Source organism: Tupaia chinensis, unplaced genomic scaffold, assembly GCF_000334495.1.
Source record: "Tupaia chinensis unplaced genomic scaffold, TupChi_1.0 Scaffold000175_1, whole genome shotgun sequence".
Lineage (NCBI taxonomy): Eukaryota > Metazoa > Chordata > Mammalia > Scandentia > Tupaiidae > Tupaia > Tupaia belangeri.
Window position 1 is genome coordinate 1,226,075 of NW_006159650.1, and position 24,127 is coordinate 1,250,201.

At 39.1% G+C, this 24,127-nt stretch overlaps 1 protein-coding gene across 10 annotated transcripts in view; it reads left to right on the top strand.

The window, feature by feature from the left end:
• TTC3 (tetratricopeptide repeat domain 3) overlaps positions 1–24,127 on the top strand; it is a 154,377-nt gene that overhangs the window by 85,800 nt on the left and 44,450 nt on the right. For all 10 annotated transcript variants that reach the window (XM_027770952.1, XM_027770958.1, XM_027770954.1 and 7 more), the window contains 8 exons: positions 3,010–3,261; positions 7,334–7,380; positions 8,577–8,633; positions 10,088–10,161; positions 12,902–13,066; positions 17,799–18,861; positions 19,843–19,908; positions 23,579–23,726. In XM_027770952.1, coding sequence (XP_027626753.1) covers positions 3,010–3,261; positions 7,334–7,380; positions 8,577–8,633; positions 10,088–10,161; positions 12,902–13,066; positions 17,799–18,861; positions 19,843–19,908; positions 23,579–23,726 — 1,872 coding nt within the window. The remainder of the gene's footprint in view (positions 1–3,009; positions 3,262–7,333; positions 7,381–8,576; positions 8,634–10,087; positions 10,162–12,901; positions 13,067–17,798; positions 18,862–19,842; positions 19,909–23,578; positions 23,727–24,127) is intronic.

The following is a 24,127-nucleotide window of genomic DNA, read 5'->3' on the forward strand; positions in this document are numbered from 1 at the left end:
CAGAGAGAAAGGGAAAGCAGAAAGCAAGCCACCAGGTCCAGGACTCAAACCGTGGTCGGCCATGTGGGAATCCAGCACCTTTATCCACCGCTCCACCTGCCAGCCCCACACACATAATTTTTAGGTTATTTTCTAAATAGGTTGTGAATCACAGATTTATGTAACTCTACTACTCTGTTATGACTTTCTTAATTTGACTGAGAACTAGAAGGCTCATTGCCCTGGGCCATTGCAGGGCCTACAGAAGGCAGCTGCGGATACAATTGCTGTATAATACTAGGTCTTCTAGAGTGCTGCTCGCCTGGTAGCCAGGATAGCAACCGTCCTAGCACAGCACTGGATTCCATCAGAAGCTGTTAGATAAAGGACTAAAGAAAAGAGCAGGGCATTTCATCAGCAGTTCAGAGAGTAGTGGGGCTTACTTAGCCTGTAGAGACCACCCAGGCCCCCCACATCCTTCCTGGCCTGAGTTTTTAGACATAGGGCTATTAGACTCCTAGGCTGTGAGGACCGGCCCCCATTGCACAGTGCTAAGTCATTGTGCAGAAGAAGCTGGATCTCACACGGCCAACTGTGGTTCAGAATCTTACTCCAGGGCCAGTACACCAGGTGTGTGTGGTCGTGTGCAGCTCCTGATGGGATGGAGAGACAGAGGAAAGGATTGTAGTGTGACCTTGTGACCAGATCCCATTGTGGGGTGCTTTCTCTCTCTCTCTCTCTCTCTCTCATACACACACACACACCCTCTGGCATTAAAAAAATAAAATAAGTTTAATAAAAAAAGAACCCTAGGGTTTCAAAGAAAATATGATCAATTTTTATCAGTAAAGACAAAGTAGGATGATAGCAGAATTGACTAAATGAGTCTTGTTTGAGCATAGGTCTCTTAAGTTTCTGGCCTAGAAGATTACTCTTAAGTGATGTGATTATCATTAGCATTTTCTAACAACCAGATAAGTAACTTACAAAGTTATTTCTTTAATTCGTTTGCAAGATAGATTCAGGACTGGAGCACTAGGCTTGGCTGTTTATGCTGCATGAGCAAGAGCACCCACTGTTCATTCAGGTTAATACAATACATGAACCTCCCAGCTCACTGCAGGAGAAATGGGAATGTGGCATGTTTGTTGTTGTTGTTGTTGTTTAAAGGTTTTTGCGGTAGGGCACATACACTCACTGAAGAGAGACAGTGAGGGGGAAAGTGAGAAATCACCTCACCCTGGGAGGAATGGCCACGTGCAGTCCATACTCCTGGAATTTTGGTCATGCATGCACATGTGCCCAGTGTGATCTTTAAGCCTCGAGGTCTGGGACTTAAACCATGATTGGCCATGTGGGAGTTCAGTGCCTTAACCACTGCACCACCCGTGGCCCCAGGTACGTGTCTTGTGATGTAATCCATGTTCATTCTGAAGATTTTAAAGATATCCTCAAAATAAGCACATATGCATACTATTTAAAGTTGTACTTTGAATTAAAATACTAATTAGTAAGCCTGTAACTATAGCCCTGATGTAAACTCACATTTATTTAATGAAAGCAAGCAACCAATACCTGGAATTTTACTTCCTTCTCACAAGAAGTCTGTACAGTGTAGTCACTTCAGGCACATATTTCACATTGGAAAATTTAGTTAGTATATTTAGCAGAAGAGGATGAAAATGGGAGAAATAGAGTAAAAGAAAGAGGGAGGGGTAGAGGGAGAAAGGGGAGAGAGAAAATGAGTGCAAACGAGGCAGAAAATAGAGCACAAGTGAAAGAAAACATTTCATTAGTAAATATCTGTCCATTCCCTTCACTAAGCCTAGAGTAGGGAATGTATCACTAGGTGGGGTATTCCTTCATTGGTGGCTCCCTTCATGTGGTCCCTAGCTCTGGCATTTAAAGATGCTAATTTCATCTGCAAAATGATCTTTTTTTTCTTTCTTTTTTTTGCGGGGGGAGAGATTTTTGTTATAGGGCGCGTGCGCTCGCCAGACAGACAGAGACATAGAGACAGAAAGCGAGAAATCATCCCCCCAGTGGGGATGGCCACGCTGCAATCCATTCTCCTCCATTCTTCTCTTGAGATCCTGGGCACGCATGCACACACGCCCGGCGTGAGTTTCAAGCCACCGGGTCCGGGACCCGAAACCGCGGTCAACTATGTGGGAGTCCAGCAACATAGTCATTACACTAACTGCTGGTTCCCTGCAACATGATCTTTACAAGCTGTCTCATCTAGATGAAGAAGCTACCCATGGTCATTTTGACTCAGTATCTCTGCTTCATCTGCTGGCTTAAGAACCCAAAGCCCATGCAAGAACTGTGCTATACTAAAGGAATGATGGGAAGTCCAACAGAGATCTCTTTTGCTTTTTGGTGACTGTGTTAGTAAAGAGCAGGTTTCACTGTCCTTTCAGTAAGGGTATATGACTTTGCAGCTGCCCTGTTTTCTGCCTTGGAGAAAAGGGAATAAGGAATAGTAAGCACCTTGGTTTTTGTTCAGGAGCAAAGCTATTTGGGGACATACGAAATAGTTCTTGGAGTTGTTGGGGGAGGAGTTTACCCATTTCCTTTTTTAAAGGCTTCTGGGAAGATCTTATATGTTATTGATATTTTGTTGCTGTGGGATACCTATTAGAAAACATGAGAAAATTTTGCTAGTTTGTACTAATTGGAATGAAAGTTATTGTGAGTTAGTGAAAAAATTACTGTTATATTTTTAAATGAACTCAATGCAATACTTACGTCTAATAAAGATAACTATGATGATACAAGCCTTTAACCCCCCTTATTCAACAGTTGCTAAGATTTATTGTACTTAGCATATCAATGTTGAATGGTGTTCAAAATGCATGATAGCTTAAACAAGTCTGTTGGCAAGGTTTTTAATGTTTCCATTGAAAATATAAGCAAACTATAATGGAACTGCTTTCAGGAATAGGGAGCTGGATGTGATTTTTATGGTAAACAATTTTCCCTCCTCTGACTTGAGTTTTTTTGTATTTATATGTTTTTTTATTACAGGCTTAGATGCCACAGGACCTTTTTTTTCTCGTTACGGAGCATCTCTGAAGGAGCTTGATTTTAGCATCATGACTTTTCTGTGGAATGAGAAATACGGTCATAAACTCGGCTCTATAGAAGGAAAGCAACTTGATTATTTCTATAAGCCAACATCACTGAAGGAAGCACGTGGTTTAATATGGCTGCTAGAAGAACACAGAGACAAATTTCCGGCGTTGCATAGTGCTTTAGATGAATTCTTTGACATAATGGGTATGTGGGCCAAGTTTTGAATTACGTTATGTCTAATCTTAAGGGAAAAGTCTGGAAAGACATAGCTTAATTAAATACAGAATACACCCAAAGTTGTTCTACTTACCACTTTTTGACTTTACCATAGAGTGAAAACAATACAAGGCATTCAGTAGAAACCACACTTTGAATTAGTAGTCAAAATACATTTTCATCTTGTGGTATTTTCAGCTTACCATAGGTTTATCAAGACATATCCCCATCATAAGTCAAGGAGTATCTATTACTGAACAAAGAAAATAGTGAAAATAATTATAGTACAGTTGGTTTATTTGGGGGAGTTAGTGATTGTTTTTGTTTGTTTTATTTTTAATGTCATGAAATTTTCAAGCTAAGAATTATATAGATACACTCAGATGGGTGTATCTATCATAATTCTTATAATACACTAAGAATTATTCTAATGACACATCATGCTATAGCTATGTCACATTTTGACAGCATATGAAGTGGACAGAATTTATTAGGTGGTCTGATTTTTAAATTTGCTATAGGTCACTTGCGCTCGCTGGAAAGAGACAGAGAGGGAGAGAGGGGAGATAGTGAGAAAGCACCCCAGGTAGGATGACCATGCTGCATTCTCTTATCTATCTCCACTTTTCTCTTGGGTTTTGGGTATGCATGCACACACAGTTGGCATGTTTCTCATGCTGCTGGATCTGGGACTTGACCCAGGCAGTTGGCCATGTGACATCCAGTCACTTTAACCACCACACTACCTGGCTGGCCCCAGGTGGTCTGATTTGTATTTAAAAAAAGAAACCGGCCTACAAAAGTTCATGGTGTTTGCAGACTCTAGAACAGATACCACATCTGTTTTAATGGGAAATGCCTAGAACTGGGAATCAGGAAAAATTGTGATACAGTTTTTTTCCCTAATTCAGCTCATTAGAAAAATTTGTGGGACCAGTGCTAAGTGTTAAGAAGGAATTCAGAAATGCTTATACCAGTTCCTGGTGTAAGCATTCCTCAAGGACCTGATGCTCTAGAAGAGGGAACGGCAAGAATAACTGTAATATATGGTGAGCTCAGGAAAGGAGACTCAGACAAAAGTCTGGAGACTTCAAAGAGCCTAACACTTTCATTCTTCCCATGAGAAGAAAGCCATGGTGTAGGGGTGGAGTCTGAAATGGACTGCCGACATAGAAGTGGAATCAGACAGTGGGTATCAGGACTTAGAGATGTAGGTTGGAGGAGAACTGGGAGGGCCTATTTGGGAAACAGCATGGAATCCAGTTTGGCAGAATAAGATAACTAACAGTTAATACCTTATCTTCTCTTGGATCTTAGTGTCCTCATCGTTAAAATGAGATGATTTGGACCCAGTGATCTGCAGTCCCATTTTACTTCAAAATTTGATATGGGACCAGCAAGTGGCATGGCAGCTAAGGTGCTGGACACTCCCACATGGCTAACCACAGTTTGAGTCCCAGACCTGGTGTAGCTTTCTCACTTTCCCTCTCTTTCTGTCTCTCTCTCTCTGGTCAAATTTTAAAAAATAAATTAAAAAAATAAATAAATAAAATTAATGATTTAAAAAAATTTTAAAGACAAATTTATTATTCTTGGATTCTAAATTAATTTTAATTTCTTTCACTCTACACATTCATTTTATGAACCTCTCCCCCCATTTCCCTCAGCATCAGCAGGGTGCAAAGAATAGTGTCACCCATTATAAAGCTCACACATGTGATGGTTAAGGTGCTGGATTCCCAGATGGCCAAACATGGTTTGAGTCCCAGATCTGGCAGCTTGGAAATCATGCCGGACATGTGTGTGCATGCCCAAACTCCCAGGAGAATGGAGGAGAAGGGACTGTAGTATAGCCATCCCCCCTAGGGGCTATTTCTCACTTTCCCTTTTTCTGTCTCTCTTGGATGGGTGAAGGCATATGCACTGTGGCAAAATAAATAAATAAATAAATAAATAAATAAATAAATAAATAATTCACACACAGTAGAAAGAATTAGAAGGCTACTTTATTGCAGTTCCTCTGGAAGCACACACTTCAGTATTGATGGCTTTATCTTTCCAACACACTACTTCCTGACAGAGGTGACCTGTTGCTTCATAGCTGGAATTTATTGCCATCAGTTTGCTGCTGCTGGTAATAAAACTCTGTCCTGGGACTGAGCTTAAAAAACCCATCGCATGTTCGGATCATAAAAGTCAACTTAAAAGGACACTATTCCCCTCAGTGTGCACGCTTCCTGATTCTTGTGTTCTGTAAAATGCATAGTACAGAAGCTATAATTGTTTCTCTGCCTTTAGAGCCAGAAGACAGCAGCCAAATTACTGGCTGTCCTATCAGATTTGCAAATCTAATAGCTCTCCTCCTCACCATTACCCTCACCCCAGACATTTTTAATTTTCTCTCTTCATTTAAAGGCCCCAGACATTTTTAATTTTCTCTCGTCATTTAAAGGAGGGGTCATCTTTTTTTTTTTTTTTTAAGATAGGATTTTCTGTAGGGCACGTGTGCTTGCTTGAGAGAGACAGAGAGTGAGAAAGCACTCCTCAGCAGGATGGCCACGCTGCAGTCCCTTCTCCTCCATTCTCCTCTCGGGATTTCGGGCACACATGCACACGTACCCAGTGTGAGTTTTAAGCTGTCCTAAGGTTTAGGACTCAAACCGCAGTCAACTACGTGGGAGTCCAGCGACGTAACCATTACGCTATCCGCTGCTCCCTGGATTATATATTTTAAAATCTTTCAAAATTCACTGAATCGATTAGTCATGGTATTCAGTACCAAAACTGAGATAGTTGGGAATCCCAACTTCTCTCTGAACCTCAGGTGCATATTTCCTTAGGAAATTTTTGTGTAGACAGCCAAGGGCTCTTGAAAACAATATGACTGAACCCGTTTAGCATAGCCTCTCCCCCTCCCCCATTTTTCTTTTCCTTTTTTAAAAAGAATTATTTAGTTAAAATTTGTTACTATCATCTATTTTTTAATTTGACCAGAGAGAAAGGGAAAGTAAGAAAGCAAGCCTCCGGGTCCAGGACTTGAACTGTGGTTTGCCATGTGGGAGTCCAGTACCCTAAGCACCATACCACCTGCTGGCCCTGAGTCCTGTTTTTCTAAGTGCATCTTTAACATTGGTGTATATTTATCTTTTAAGCAGGAAGCCCTGGAATTAGTCTCAATTCTTTCTTTTCCCTCTTCCTGTTATGACTAAATTGTTGTCAGTGCCAAAACACATTATCTCTGATGTGTCCTTTCCTGTCCGCCCTACTTCCCTAGGCCAGCAGGACCTTAGTAAACTTCCCACAGTTCGACTGTTGGAATAGCCTCCACACTGCTCTCCATGCCACTAGACTCCTCCCAGTCTTCCTCTTATATTGGCACTAGTGATTCTTCCAGACTCTTTTATCCTGTAACTATTCTATTTGGAAACATTTGCTTAGTTTCGCCAGGAATGAAGTTTGCATCATCTCTCTGAGGTCATCATCACTCTTCCTGTCTGCCCCCTGGATATGTACCCAACTTCCAACTGTGCCCAAACCTTTGTTGGGCTTCCTACCTGCTCTCTTAGCTCACACAGTTCCCCTTACTAGGAGGGGACATTTCCAGTCTGACTTAGATGTCTCCTCACCAGAGCCTCCACAGCCCGTCCTTGGCCTTTCCCCTTGAAGACTTTATCACCCCGTCAGCTTTGTTGCCACCGTATTTCCCTGTTGCCCTCAGCACCCTGGTTCACGGATGCTGTCCTTCCGTGGCTGTAGAGCACCAGTTTGTATGCCAGCGACTATCACAATGCATCTCCGCCCAGCACCGGGCATAGGTGGCCCCTAGCAAGTACCCTGGATAGGCCGGATAGATCCAAGTGCTGTGGTTCTTTGTAGTTGGTTCCCATTTAGTCAGTCCTTTGCCCTTGGTGAGTTCAGTCTAAACTGCGGTAAAGCCAAATAAGGGATAGAATGTAGTCTATGCTGTCTTAGAGGTTGGGGGTAGTTTTCAGGCTTCAGTATATTGTATGGAAATGTAAACACTGAGTTTCCTCACAGAACCATCTGTGTCTTCCTACAGACAGCCGCTGCACTGTGTTAAGGAAACAAGACAGTGGTGAAGCGCCGGTGAGTGATCACTTTAACATCACGCTCTGATTTGTACTAGCCAGAAGAGAGGAGGACCCAAGCTAGTGCCCATTTACATTACAGGTGGCACCCAGAACTATTCAAGTGTGCAGTAACGTAGACGACGTATGCTTTCCATTAGGAAGTGAATGCCAGTCTCGTCCTTGAAGTTAAAGCAACAATTAGCTAAGTCTGAGGCTTAAATTAGACAGTTTTGATAAAGTTTCATATTAGAAACAGGAAAGGCAGAGTTATTGAATGATCTCCTAGGGTAAAAATGGAAAGTTACTTTATTTTAAATTATTAAAATGTTAATACTTCATCCTGGAAGGATATCAGAGGGACTTACATTTTGAGTAGCTCCAAGCTGAATTTACATTAAAACAGTTTCTGAGTTGTCTTCCTTAGGAGGTTGTAGTTGCCGTTTATTCTTTCTGGCAGTTCAGAAATTCTTCAGTTTAGGAAAGTGATTAAATAGAGAAAAGAACAGCTTCGTGGCAGTTTTCTTTTCTCTTTTTTAAGAGTTATTTTATTTAACTTTTATTTATTTGACCACAGAGGAACAGAGTGAGAAAGAGAGAGAATGTGAGAAAGCAAGCTTCCAGGTCTGGGACTTGAACCGCAGTCAGCCATGTGGGAGTCCTTAACCACCATGCCACCTGCCAGCTCCCATGGCAGTTTTCAAAGAGAAAATTGCTTGCTTACTGGTTTTGAGGATAAAAATCATGAAATTTTCTCTCAATCTGCTCTGTCAAATATTGCCCAGCTAACTGGAAAAACACAACTAAAATACCCTGGAAGGGAGCTAAATTCTTCTTTATTTACTGTTTGTACCCCAGTGTATGACCAGGTAAAGAATGGCGACTTTGGCTTACTAAAAGGCATATCATAAAAATGCTCTTATAGGGTATAATTGGAATTACTGAGAAGTCTGATTAATTAGTTGAAATACATAAGCCCTGTTGAAAATGAGGTGAAAATATTGGAACAATTTAATTTTAGTTCTAATGCTAGGCATCATTAAACTTTTTCTTATTTTCTCTTATAAGTCACAGCACTTGGGCTAATGCATAATATTTTTATTTAGCATTTTATATACATTTCACTTAAGACTAGTCCATGAAAATACAGTTTCTTTATGTTGAGCTTCATAATGCTGTTATTTAAATGTTTATTAATTTTTTCCCTTTTTTTAGTTTAATCTTACCAAGGTGAAAAACAAAGGCAAGAAAAAGAAGCCAAAAGATTCAAAGGTAATGGAGTATGTTCTGTTTTAATTTTTGTCTAAACTCTCCAAAATAAGTAATCAGATATCTAAGTTAGAATTTAATTCTTGAGATATTTTGAAATATTTTATGGAGAAAGACCTTCTAGGCTTTAGTCTAAGGGGATTTTTGCCAGTCTTTTACATTTTTAAGAAATTATTATTACTTTTTTTTTTTTTTAAGTTTTTTAAGTGCATGTGATCACCAGAAAGAGAGAGAGAGAAAGTGAGAAATCAGCCCCCCCACTGGGGGGATGGTCATGACATGATCCCTTCTCCTTCATTCTCTTCCTGGGATTCTGGGCACCCCTCACATACCCAGTGTGACTTCAGACTGCCAGGTCTGGGACTTAAACTGCAGTCAGCCATGTCTGCGAGTCCAGCACTTAAACCACCATGCCACTTTCTGGTCCCCATTTTGAACAAATTTAAGTTCACTTTGTGTATAAGTAATTCTTGAAAGATATTCTTTATTGTCTTTTTAAACAATTTTTTATATATTTCCAAGTGAAAAGATTGTCCTAATGTAAGCTTCTGTATTCATTCTTAAGCAAGGGTAGCCAAGAAGCTTTGGGGTCAGCAAGTTCTGGGTTCATGTTGTGATTCTATCAGTTATTTTCTGTAATCTTGGACAACTTATTTGGGTTTCCTCTGCCCTCGTACCTTCATCTGTATAATAGTAATAATGATAACCTTTTATTAATACCTGATGGAATTATTGTGCTTATTAAGTAGTAAATGCTTAGTAATTATCACCTATTATTGCTACTACTAATTTATGGGGAGACAAGAAAGCAGAAATAACCGTTTCTAGTCTCAAGTCTTGTTGGAATTATTCAAATAATTATTATCTAAAATATTCAAAAGAAAAGTGACAAGTGCTCATTATAACAGTCTCCTGGCATAAAAATGGGAAGCCATTTTTATTTTAAATTATTAAAATATTGATAGGATACCCTCCTTCCTCTCAACCTAAGGCTCTACTCCCAGCCCTGAGATAATAGGGCATTGTTTTTGAGTCTTGTAGTCATTTCTTCCTGGCTCTCTTGTGTCCAGGCAGAAGTAGGGGTGGGGTGAGAGAGACTGAACAGGGTTAGAAGAAGATGAGAGCAGCTTAGAAATTCCATTAAACTTTTCTTTTTGTCATTTACCATGGTAAAAACAGTCTTTAGTGTAGCTTAAAGGGGAGTTTAAACTGAGTGGCATTTAAATCTTCTTGGAGCATTGGAAACTACCCTATATATTATATACTCTGAGCTTATTTATGGCTGTTGAAATTTGTTAGTATGTATTCCTATTTAAGAGAAAATTTGAATAGATCCTATGTATCTACCTTTGGCAAGCATGTTTATAAAAACATTCATCAATTTTCATTGTAATTTTTTTTCTTTCATGGAATTTTAATGGAGAAAATTATTGTCATTTTTCTGTCTTTTAAACCAGCCTATGTTAGTTGGGTCTGGAACAACTTCAGTGACACCAAATAATGAGACTGTCACTTCAAGTGAAGACCATAAGTAAGTAGTTTTTGAAATTTTACTTTTATTTTAGCTCACATGTTTTCATTTAGTAAATAGCATTATTTAATGTACTATATTCTCACATTTTATTTCCCTTTAAGAACAATTTATTTTATTTAGTAGTATTATTTTAACTTGACCAGAGAGAGAAAGCGATAAACCAAGCCACCCTGTCCAGGACTCAAACCATGGTCAGCTCTGTGGGAATCTAGCACTTTAACCACCAATGCCACCTGCTGACTCCCCCAACTTATTTTCTTAAAGATTTGCATCTGTTATGGCGACTCGATACAGTCCATTTGATTGGATTAATAGTGTGGCTTATGGGCATTAAGAATTCATTCAAACTTGGTAAAGTAGTAGGACTGGTGACATTCGTTCAATAAGTATATATGAGGACCTGCTGTGTGCAAGGACTGTAGGAAAATCCATTAAAAATGTCTAGAAAGTATTTAAAATATTCAGTGGAGCCAGCCAAGTAGAGTGGTGGTTAAGGCGCTGCACCCCCACATGCCCAACCCCAATTTGAGTACTAGCCCAGTGTCTTGAAGATTATGCTGGGCACCGGTGCACGCGTGCCCAAAGGCATTTTCCCAAGAGGAAAATGGAAAAAAAGGGATTGACCATCCTTCTGGGGGTGGAGAGGTAATTTCTCACTTTTCCTCTCTCTTGCTCTCTACCTGGCGAGCATTTCTTCACATGTCTTAGAGGACTTGTAAGAACAGTTCAAATTTACAGTGTCGTGGTTTTTTTTAAGTGGAAGAATTGTTTGAAGTTAAAATAATAATGGCCTTAGTTCACATGGCTGTAACAAAATGTAACAAAATGCCTTAAACTAAGTGGTTTACAAACAACAGCATTTTACTTCTCACGTTTCTGTAGGCTGGGAAGTCCAGGATAAAGGCACTGGCAGATTTGGTCTCTGATGAGGGCCCACTTTCTGGTTCATGATGGTGCCAGTGATGGAAAGGGCAAGGCAGCTCTTTGGGGTCTCTTTTATAAGAGCACTAAATCTCCTTATTAGGACTCTGCTGTCATGACCTAATCACTTCCCAAAGGTTCCACATTTGGTGATTAGGTTTCAACATAGAAATTATAGGGGACACAAACGTTCAGACCACAGCATACTCCTTACTGAGGTTAAAATTTAGGTGCCAGGCTGTGTTCTAAGAGCTTTACGTGGCTGTGCTCATTTACTGCATTCATCTACCCTAGGAGGTAAGTCGTTCTTATGTCCATTATACAAATAAAGAGACTGAGGCACAGCGTAGCTAAATAACTTGTCCAATGACACAAAGCTTTGAAATAGCAAATTCAGAATATAAACTATGCAGTCTAGTTTTAGAGTCCATACTCAAATCATCTTTTTAGAATGCTAAAATTTTACACTTTTTTTCCCTAATTGCCAAAGGGTGTGTGCACTCACCAGAGAAAGAGAATTTCCCAGTGGAGCATGATCACACCGCCTTTTTTCCATTCTTCCCTCCCATCAGGATTTTGAGCACACACAAACGTGCACACGTGCTTGGTATGTTTTTTTCAAACCACTGGGGCCAGTATTTAAAACCATGGTCTACCATGTAGCATCTGGTTCCTTAACTACTGAGCTATGGGGTTGGCCCTACTATTTCTTTCCTTTTTTTTTTTTTAAGAGTTATTTCATTTTATTTATTTACTATCCTTATTCTTTTTTGTGTTTTTTTTTGGGGGGGGATGGGGGCAGAGAAGTTTTTGCTATAGGGCACGTGCGCTCACCAGAAAGAGACAGAAAGTGAGAAGTCACCCCCAGGGGGGATGGCCACGCCACAATCCCTTCTTCTCCATTCTCCTTTCAGGATCTTGGGCATCCACTCACACACATGCCTTGTGTGAGTTTAAGCCACCAGTTCCGGGACTCCAACCACAGTTGACTACATGGGAGTCCAGTGACATAGCCATTACACCAACTACTGGTCCCCTTATTCTTGTTTTTAATTTGCTATAGGACACATGCATTATACCAGAGAGGGAAAAAGCGAGAGAGAGGAAGAAGGAAAGGAAGAAAGCAAGCCACCAGGTCCAAGACTCGAACCACGGTTGCCCATGTGGGAGTCCAGCACTTTTAACTGCCATGCTACCTGCTGGGCCCTCTACTTTTTTTTTTTTAAGCTTGTATTATTAATACCTATTACCAGTTCAATCTCACTTTCACTTTAATTAATAACAATTATAAAAAACAAGTCTTTGTCTCTAATCCTAACAAATTGCAATTAATGTTACATTATTTAAAAACAACCCTGAGGGACCAGCAGTTAGAGTAATGGCTATGTCGATGGACTCTTACGTAGTCTACTCATGTGGCTCGAGTCTCAGACCCGGTGGCTTAAACTCACGCTGGGCGCTTGTGCGTGCGTGCCCAAGATCCTGAGAAGAGAATAGAGGAGAAGGGATTACAGCATGGCCATCTTGTCTGATATTTTTTTCTGATTTCTCATTTTCCCTTTCTCTGTCTCTTTCTGGTGAGCACACATACCCTATTGCAAAACCTTAAAAAAAATGATTACTCAGAATATCAGCTACAGTAACTCTAGACCATCAGTATGGAAGGATGGCCTCTGCATTAAGTTCTCTAGTAGTGATTTTTTTTGGTAGCATAATGCTGAGTAATATGTTACCATTGTTGTGTTTATTTCAGTGAAATTTCTTCTGGTCAACACAGAAGTTTGTTACTCACAAAATTTGTTTTGGTTTTCATCAGTAGACGCAATTCAGAGTCCTCAGGCCCATTTGCAGTGCCTGATCATCTTCGGCAAGATGTAGAAGAATTTGAAGCTCTCTATGACCAGCACAGCAACGAATATGTTGTCCGCAATAAGAAGCTATGGGACATTAACCCAAAACAGAAATGTTCTACCCTGTATGAGTAAGTAGGCTAATATTCTTACAGCTGTTATTTTATACTGAGACTCCAGTATAAAGTTATTAAGTTATTATTTATGTCTTTTGTATTTTTCACAGGACTCATTTATTGGTTCATAACCTCCAGGGAAGAATGTTTTTAGAGCTTTTGCCATAAATTACACAAAGTTAATTGAGGATTTTTTTTTTTTAAGAGAGATTTTTGCTTTAGGGTGTGTGCACTCACTGGAAAAACAGAGAGACAGCAAGAAATCACCCCCCAGGGAGATGTCCACACCGCAATCTCTTCTCCTCCATTCTCCCATTGGGATTTTAGAGACACACGCGCGCGCGTGTGTGTGTGCGCACGCACCCAGCATGAGTTTTAAGCTGCTGGGTCTAGGACTCAAACCATGGTCAATTACTTGGGAGTCCAGAGACATAATCTTTATGACATCTGCTGTCCCTAGTTGAGGATTTTTAATGATAAAGCTTAGAGTCCTAATGATTATTGATTTTGTCAATGTGAGCTAGCAGTTTTATATATACTTTCTACTTCTAAAACTGTCCTATTATGTCCTGATAGAACTGATAAACAGAGTTGTTCCAGCCATAATATTTTTATCTTGAATCTCAAGGAATTCATTTGACAAAGAATAATACTGTTATTTGGTTTTATTGTCCTTATGTTGATGAATGCAGCTGGTTGATATCTCATAATTCCAAGTTCTATATCTTGGTGAAGTATTCCATTTTACAAGGAAAACGTCCTAGTATGACATTGTTACTCTAGCTTGGATGGTGATTCAGGTGGGCTAATAGTGCATGTATAGAGCCCTGTACCTGTGTTGGCTTAGACTTGACTTCTTTACATTGGTCCAATGAAACATACTGTGTGTGTATGTGTGTGTGTGTGTGCGTGGTACATTTTTTTTCAGACAGCGTTTCTATGTTGTGGTCCTCCTACCTCATCCTCTTGAGTAGCTGTGACCACAGCTGCATGCCATTGCACCAGGCTCTTCTAGGCAGGACCTCACTATGTTGCCAAACATATCTGTGAACTTGGGATCCTCTCACCTTGACCTCCTACATAGCTAGGACTACAGTCATGTGCCCCCACGCTTGGCTTTTTTGGAAATGGGGGGATGAACTCAGAACTCTTCTCGTGTGGCCTTAGATGGCTGAGGAGCAGTGTCCAACACACACTGTTGTGGTTGAGCCCATACTTTTCATTTAAGTGACTTTGAGTGTGAGTTACATTAGCATTGAAAATGTGAATGAATGTAAAATTGTAACGATCACATTTGAGTGTGGTGGATAGAACAGCCAAAAAAAAAGAGAACAGGAAAACCTAGGAACCAGCTTATCATTTTGAGCTTGACGTTAATAATACATGAGGCTTTCCTTAAGAAACTGAGGCACAGGCATGGTGGTGGTGCTGTGCTTCACAGGCAGGGACTACATGGGAGGCCCTGGTTCAATTCCCAGTCCACCCTAACAGCCGGGCGCAGTGGTATACACAGTGACTCAGGAGACCAAGACAGAGGGATCTAGTGCTTGAGGCTTTGGCTGCGTGATGAGACCCTGTCTAAAAAAAGAGCGAGGCACGGCAGTACAGGTCTGTAGTCCCAATTGGGAAGCTGAGGCAGAAAGGTCATAGCAGAGTGAAACCCTGTCTTTAAAAAAAGAAAAAAAGAAAAGATATTGAGAACTAAAATCTGTGATAGAAAATTAATTTAAAAGCTATGCTCTTTGGTGGTTAAGGCAGCTCGACCCACTTGGCCAGCTGTGTAGTTTGAGTCCTGGACCCCATAGCTTGAGAAATATGCCAGGTATGTGTGTGTGTGTGTGTGTGTGTGTGTGTGTGTGTGTGCGTGTGTGTGTGTACTTGAAATCCCAAAGGGAGAAACAAATGGAAAAGGAATTGTGGCTGTGCTACATGAAGGTTGCTTCTCTCTCTCTCTCTCACATACCTTCTCACAATTTTTTTTTAAATTAAACCATTTTTGATCATTTCCTTTAAAAAATAAGCTGTTCTCCTAAAAATCCTTTCACTCATGGTTGTTTCTTCTATATTCCTCAATTGCATTATTCCTATTTCGTCTAATGATACACTCTTGAGTCATTCCTGATGAATTTCTTCAGAGTTAAAATTCTGAGCAAATCGTATTTCCAGAAGAATTTTGGATAACAATGTAAAATTGTACTAGTATTTCTGTAAAATTATACTAGTATTTCTTAAAATACGCTAGAATTTGTTTCAGACATCTAGAACTAAAGCTAAAGTGTGTAGTTTTCACTAGCTTGTCTCCTAAAGAATTTGTTGCCTTTTTTTTCTTTTTTTTGGAGAGGATTTTTGCTATAGGGCGTGTGCGCTGGCCAGAAAGAAATGTATCGCCTTTATAAGTGGGAAGAAATTAATCAATTTTATGACAAAAAAAAATTACACTGACTAGTTTGTGTTTTGTGATAGAATTTATAATAGAAAACCAAGAAGTTAAAGAAAGTTATCTCGCAGAACATCATTTCTTGAATTTTCAAAAGTAACACATGTGCGAGACCAGTAGATGGTATAATGGTTACGTCACTGAATTCCCACTGTAGTCAACTATAGTTCGAGTCCTGAACCTGGTGGTTTAAAACTTGTGTCAGGCACCATGTGTGTGCACACAAAATTCTGAGAGAAAGGAAGAGAAGGGATTATGACGTGTCCATTCCCCCATGAGGGGGTATTTCTTGCTTTCTGTCTCTCTCTCTCTCTCTCTCTCTTTGTCTCTCTGGTGAGCACTTGTACCCTACAGCAAAAATCTCTCCCTAAAAAAAAATTTAAAAAGTAAACACGCGTGAACAATGGTTTGTTTTATTGGATAATGAATGAGAAAAAGAAAAATGAAACTAATCTTTGGTATATGAAAAGTTTGTAGAGTAGGAAAATATTAGACGAGATGTGTAGGATACTGGAATAACTGCTATAAGTTAATGTTTTCTTGATGTTAGTCTTTTACTTGAATAGAGAACTGCACTAATTTGGTTTGATGTTAGTCTTTTCTTTAAACAGAGAACTGGACTAATTTGGGCATAATGACCCCTTCTATTTGAAACACTTGGTGATGTAGGTGATTGAAGCAAATTATTCTGCATTTAATTTTTTCTCATATCACTTTAGTAGTAGTTTTACTTCTCAATCTTGTCATTCGCCTTTTTATCTAAAAAAAAAATACATGATAATTTTTCATATCTTTAAACATTCTTCAAAGTCATGACCTTTTTTTTTTTTTTTTCTTTTTTTGGAGAGTTTTTTGCTACAGGGCACATGTACTTGCCAGAAAGACAGACAGAAAGTGAGAAATCACCCCCCGGGGGGATGGTCACGCCGCAATCCCTTCTCCTCCCTTCTCCTCTCCGGATCTTGGGCACGCACGCACATGCACGCACATGCACCTGGCATGAGTTTAAGCCGCCGGGTCCGGGATTCAAACCATAGTCGACTACATGGGAGTCCAGCCATTACGCCAACTGCTGGTCCCCAAAATCATGACTTTTAATAGCTGCTTGGTCTTTCTCTCTGGATCTGCGTAGTCACTTGCATGGCTAATCCCCTTCTGTGGTTGACCCCTCGTGGCTGAATTACTGAGAATAGTCTCCTTTCATGTGGTCTCAGTTCTTCAGTGATCACATTTCATATTTAAGTATTTTATTCCAGATAGAAAAGCTTGTTTTCCAGTGGTACTCATCATTTTTCAATAAATGCTTATAAACTTTTAAAAAAGTAAATACACATCCACCATTCTTCAGTTATTCTGTTGCTTAATGAAAGCTTAACAGTGACTTGAAAGAGCTCTCTTTGAATAGATGGTGGGAGTCAATGTTATTTATACCCATCAGTCAAAATCATTAATAAGGATTACTGTTTTGAGACTCAAATGATTTATTTCTTTTTACCATACTCTCCCTCAGCTCTTTCCTTCTTTTAGCAATTTCTCAATAAGTAAGTTTGATGGGAATCAAAGCAAAGCATATTTCACCGCACCTTGTGAAACAATATAAAAAAATCTCACTTATAAAGATTATTCTAAAAGAAAAATATTAATCATAAAACACATTAAAAATATTGAGTTGACTTTAAAGTATTTAGAGTAGCAATGTTAACAAAGAGAAGTGACTTTTTTTTTTTTTTTAAGAGAGAGAGAGTTTTTTGCTATAGGGTGCGTGTACTAAGAACGAGAGAGAGAGAGTTTTTTGCTATAGGGTGCGTGTACTTGCCAAAGACAGAGAGACAGTGAGAAATCATTCCCGGAGGGATGACCACACCACAATCCTTTCTCCATTCTCCTCTCAGGATTTGGAGCACACATACACACACACTTGTTATGAGTTTCATGCCTCTGGGTCTGGGACTTGAACTGTGGTTAGATACGTGGGAGTCCAGTGCCTTAACTACTCTGCCACCTACTGGCCATGGATATAGTGTTTTAGCTGCAGCTCATCACATGGGGTCAGATGTGGAATTCCCCACTTGCAATGTCCTGTTAGACCTCAAAAAGTTTTGGATTTTGAAACATTTCAGATTTGGGATTTTTGGATTAGGGATTTTCAACCTCCAGTTTCACTGATTGCAGTTAACCTTATGTTTGTTGTTGGGAGAAGTTCAGCTCATTGTGAAATGAAATAATATTTTGCTTTGGGAGAATAAATTTTTTAAAAATAAATACGTACAGGATACTTTCTTATAGTAACTCATGTAAATTTTTTCCAAGTTACTTCTCTCAGTTGTTGGAGGAGCATGGTCCCTTGGACATGAGTAACAAGATATTCTCTGAAGAATATGAGTTTTTCCCAGAAGAAACTCGACAGATACTAGAAAAAGCAGGAGGTTTAAAATCTTTTCTCCTGGGCTGTCCTCGTTTTGTTGTGATCGACAACTGTATTGCATTGAAGAAAGTTGCATTACGGCTCAAGAAAAAGAGAAAGAAGAAAAACATTAAAACAAAAGTAGAAGAAATTTCGAAAGCAGGAGAGTATTTACGATTTAAACTACCATTGAATCCAACTGTTAGGGAATTTAGACCTGACGATAAATCCAAACCAGTGTCTGATTTATCTCCAGCACCAGCTTCTGAGGCTGTGAAGCCCAAACCTACATCTGCTAATTGTCCCACACCAGCTTGTGACGACGTGAAGTCCAAACTAGCATCAGATACTACTTCTAGGCAAGTTTTTGAGGATGGAAAACCCAAAGGACTCGCATGTAATTCTCCTCAAGTCTCTGAGGGTGCCGATCATAAGCAAGTCTCTTCTGATTCGCCCACACCTGTTCTTCAGGATTTGAAACCAACCTACTGGACTCAATCCCATTTGGTTACAGGATACTGTACATATCTTCCTTTACAGAGATTTGACATCCCTCAGACACAGCCGACATACATAAATGTATTACCAGGTTTGCCCCAGTACACCCGCATATATACTGCTCTGGCCAACGTTTCTTCTCAATATCAGCTACAAGGATCAATCCCAGTGGTGCCGTCTTTTGCAGCCAATGACAGAGCAGATAAAAATGCTGCTGCATATCCGGAGGGACTGCCGTTGAATAGTGAGGGCGCCACTGGTAACCGTATTGCCTCTGAAACACATACACATGAGGACTCTTTGGGACCGTCTGCAAAGTTACAGTGCAGCACAGGTGATACTGTTGCAGCCCTGAGTGAGCCTAAAAGAAAAGATGAGCACTGTGGGAATTCTAACACCAAATGCAAAGAAAATCCAGAAAGTACTATTGCAGTGACAAAGATTCCACATACACAGATGGTGGCCACACAGGTAAGACTGGAATTTAAAAAAAGTCTTCTCAAGACTGAAGTTAAGTTTTTCTTTTCATTTTTCATTGCCAGTGTGTTTACTAAAATCCTTGAAAACAATTGATTTTTATAGTGGTTACTGAAGCATTTACCCCTAAATATTTTTGAAATATGAATCTTTTTGTGAGGAATGGTAGGTTATTTTGTTAAAAAGATATTTGGTTCCAGTAAATAATACCCTTCTTCTGTACCCAAATTCTGCACCAATGTAAGATAAAGGAATCAGAAGACAGAGCCAAATCATCATCTCATTGAAAAATTAAAATGCCATAGAAGAATGTTTCTGTGAAAAAACATGTGTGCTAACAATGAGGCCCGTGTCACACTGGCTTTCCCACCAGTGAGAACGGGGTTGGACCAGAAGGCCTCCCTGCTTGGGTTGCCTGTCTAGCAGGACTTTCTGCTTGGAAGAGGAAGGGAAAATGTGCTGGAAGCTTCCCAAACAGAAAAATGGGAAGAATGCCTAGCTTTCAGGGAGTTAAGTGAAACAAACAGATGGAGGAAGGCAAGAGGGATATGAACAAGAGTGTCTTCTCTGCAAGTATGAGGGTATAGAGAGGTTCCTCCATAGTTGACTTGATAAGGTATAAATTCATTAATTCTTACTAGGTTATAGCCTGCTCCTCATTAAGGTTTATGTTTTCTAGGAAACTTTGAAAAAATATGTTGAGAGAAATAAACCCACATCATTTCAGTTATACTAATTTTCAGTAACTCTTTCCTAATATAAGTTTATAGAAAATATAGAATGTAATCTAAATAGGAAAAAAACGTGCTTTAAAATGTTATTATTTTGGGTTGTCAGAAAAGTCAATACGTATTTTTCTATGTTTTTCTATGTAAAATGCATCATGACTTTTCAGACAACCCAGTATGTTGGATTTATCTTACTAGAGCAACTGAAATAAATTGAACTGAAATTTTTTTTTTTTTTGCTCTTTAGGTGTCTTGGAATGTAACCCACCAAGAAACCAATACTGAACCATATGATCCTTTTGAGGCACAACAAGTGAGTCAAAATTGTATTAAACAGTTTATAGGTTAAATTTTATTAATGTATCAAGATGAGAATGATGAATTAGAACTCTTTTGGACTCAAATATTCCATTCAAATTTATCACTGCATAAGCTTTAGAATATAGAAACATTATTGTTTTGTTTTTATTGTTGAGTGGAGGGGAAGCAAAGGACAAAGTAATTTTACTCTTTTATTTCAAAGTATAATGGCTTATGGCCAGCAGGTGGCATGGTAGTTAGGGCATTGGACTCCCACATGGCCAACCACAGCTTGAGTCTCAGATCTGGAGGCTTGCTTTCTCACTTTCCCCTCTATCTAGTGAATTTAAAAATAATCATAATTATAAATAAAATTATTTTTTAAAAAAAACTAAGTATAATGGCTTTATTGTTTTTACTAGTATAATGAGTATATATTAATTTATAAATAAGCTTTTTCACATGAGTAATACAGAAATGAATTATAAAGACCTTTACAACTTTATAATGAATTCATTAGAAAATTTTTATTTGTATAAGCAAGGAATTGAATATAATTTAAACATCTATCAGTAATTATGATATATCCACATAATGAATGAGATATTATGCTATCATTAAAAAATGAAGCAGTTTTATAATTACTGATGGGAAATGAGTTACAAGAACAAATGTATGGTTAAGTAGAAAGAAGTAAGGTTAGAACTTGGTGTTGTCTGCTGCTGTATGTACAAATAGCTTTATAGGTTTAGGGAATTCTAAAATAATATAGTCCTTAAATTTTCTTTAATGAAAAATACTTAAAATTATGAGAGAGAAATTGAAAATCATCTACATTCTTGTTACCTATGTTAGTATTTTTATGTGTAGCTTTCCATGCTTTATTTGAACACTTACATATAATTAAGCATTACTTTTTAAGATGAAATCATATCATGTATGTTGTATTTGAAACTGGCAATCTTCGGTTACTCTATTGTGGACTTTTTCCATGTTAGTAAATATTACTTAAAGCATTATTTTTAGTGGATACTTGGTATTCCACTGTATGAATCTATATTTATTTATTTGACTGATTATTTTTGTTGTTGAACATTTAAATCGCATCAGCCTTTCACACTTTTGCCCCTATATGTATATACCAAGTAGAGTGACTCTTGTTTTTTGTTTTTGCCATAGGACACATTTGCTCGTTGAAGAGAGACAGAGGCTCAGTGAGAGAAAAAGTACAAAATCACCCTCTTCTCCATGGGGGATGGCCATGCCACAGTCCCTTCTCCATTCTCCTCTTAAGATTTTGGATATACACGCACATGCACTTGACGTGGTTTTCAAGTCCCTGGGTCCACCAGGACTTGAACCACAGTCAGCCATACAGGAGTCCAGCAAGGTAATCAGTACTCCACTTGTCGGCCCCATGTGACTCTTGTTGAGATCAGTGCCATACTAAGCTTTCAACCAGGTAGGCACTGTTATTTAATGAGGCAGTGACTTTGACCCTCAGATAAATATTTTTGTTAGTGTTGGGAACTTCACAACGAAGCCACTGAAGCTGGTTCTCAAACCCTGGTCAGCCATGTGGCATCTGGTTTTCTCTGTATAGTGCTTAATCTCTGTGCTAAGGAGCCAGCCCTGTTTAGTTTTTTTTCTTTTTCTTTTTTTAATTAATTATTTTTTTCTGTGAGAGAGAGACATGTGTACACACAGAGACAATACCCCCAACAGGGTCCTTACACCATGATCCACAGCCAGCCTGGCCAGCCAGGATCAAGGGTATAAGCTTGTGCCTAGTGTGTACAAGGAGGCCTTGAGATGCAAACCCAGGACACTCACATATGGCTTGATCATCATAGAGTGTTGTGTTACCACAGCATCTTCATGGCTAGCCTTTCTTGTCTGTTGAAGATGAAAATAAAATATTTCTCACAGATATGTGGTAAAGTTTAAATTAACAACAGAGGGGGTATTTAACTTCCTACCTGTCTTTGTTGGTGATTTGGGGCATATAAACTAATTTATAATACCAAGTTATTATTCATTATGATGTTTTTGCTGAACTGAGAAGGAAAATACAGGTGACTGAAATCTTAAACCATACAGTCATGCTCATAAGAGTGACCACTTCCTTTATTATTTGAACATAATCTTTGTGCATAACACTAAACTTTCAGTCTGGATAGACACAAAGTGGAACTTTCTAAGGCACTGTGTCAGGTATAGTCACCTTGGCTGTAGTTCACATTCCCTAATGATAATTCACATAATTTCAAATACTTGATTCCCTGCCTTTATACACTTGGAAGACATTAAGGTTGTGGGGTAAGGTGATGAGAGGTTGGACCAGACTTATACCACCGGGGCAGGTTTCTGAAGTCTGGCTGCCATCGGAGAGGCAGTCACCTGCCCCTGGGAGAAGTTGTAGTCAGTATCAGACAGATACTTTCTTCAGACACAGCATGACTGCTGACAACTCTAGCAGTATGACGGGTTTTTAAAAATATTTACATACAGGACCAGCAGGTGGCACCGTGGTTAAGGTGCTAGACTCCCACATGGCCAACCATGGTTCAGGTTGCAGACCTGGCAGCCTGTTTTTTCTCCCTTTCCCTTTCTCTCTGGTCAAATTTTAAAAATTAATAACAAATAAAGTTAAATAAATAAATAATTCTAAATTTTTAAAAAATATTTACATAAATGATGTTTATTGTTCACCAACATTTCACAATACAGTATGGTTTCCATGTCATTTTTTAAAAGGAGGTTCAAGAGACTGATAACTGAAAACAGTTCACTGATAATTTGTAACTTGTCTTTTTGAAATAACCAGCAACTACCCAGTGGAAACACCTAGATAACAGTAGGACCAAAATTACTGTGTTCTGCTCATATTGATAATACATAAAGTCTTCATAGCTTTGTAACCCTGATAAGTAATTCCTGATGTTAATTGTGGAGGGTGACATTCAGATAGAACTACTGATCTAATATTGACCCTTTCTAAAACAGAGAAGTACTCAGAATAACTATAGTACAGATTGAGGTTTTGTTATGAATTCCAGTGATATAATATACTTATAAAAGAACTGGCTTTATCCAAACAGTGTTTAGGGTTTTTTAATTCTAGGATTATTGTGACAGTTCCCTTGTAAATTTTCATCCTCCTTTTAGTCTTCTTTGTTTATTTTAAGAGAGAGGTCAGGGGCTGGCAGGTGGCATGGTGGTTAAGGGTGCTGGACTTCTTTCCAGACCTGGTGGCCTGTTTTCTCTCTCTCTTTCTTTCTCTCTCATTGTATCCTCTCTGGTCAAATTAAAATAAATAAATAAAGTTAAAAAGAAGAGTTCATTACAAGAACAAGATCATAAACAGGTGTTATTAATGAATTGGTTTATTTGTTTGTTTGTTTTGCAATAGGGCTTGCCAGAGAAACAGAGAGAGAGAGACAGAAAGCAAAAAATCCCCCTCAGGAGCGAGGCGGGGGGACAGCCACACCACAGTCCCTTCCCTTCCAGTCTTCCTTCGGGATTTGGGGCATGCATGTACATGCACCTAGTGTGAGTATCAAGCCTCCGGGTCTAGAACGCAAACCATGGTCAGCCATGTGTGAGTCTAGCGATGTAACCATTATGCCATCTGCTGGTCCCACAAATGATTTTTAATAAATCATTATCTAATTCACTTTCAGGGGGATATTTCACAAATTGAAAAGGAGTACCAGGTATTACAGGAGCAACTTACAGAAGCATGTGAACAGTATGAACAGATAAAACTCAAGGGCTCAGAAGAGACCAAGGACCTGGAAGAAAAGTTGAAAAGGACCATAGAAGAAAACAAGAAAACCCTGTCTGAAACCTCTCTTTTTTTTTTTTTTTTTTTTTTGTTCTCAGCAAATAATTTTCCACTTCTTATGTCCTGCATACCTTGCCTTTTGTTTTGCCATCCTTGATTCCCCATCCCCCACCCTCTGCCATGTCCCATCTCCTCCCACATTGTCCCTGGCATCCACGGTTGCCCTCCATGCCTTCCCCCCACCATTCAATTGTTCTGCCAATAAACTTAATTAGTCTAAATATATCCAATAGCTAGCACAGCTGACACATACCTATACATGGACCCAAGTCTGACTTTAGGCATAAACCTCAGTGAGTAGAATGAACATACTATAAAGTAGTACCCAGCTGTGTCCATACAGCTCGCTGCAGTCGTCAAATATACATTTTTTTTTTTTTTTTAC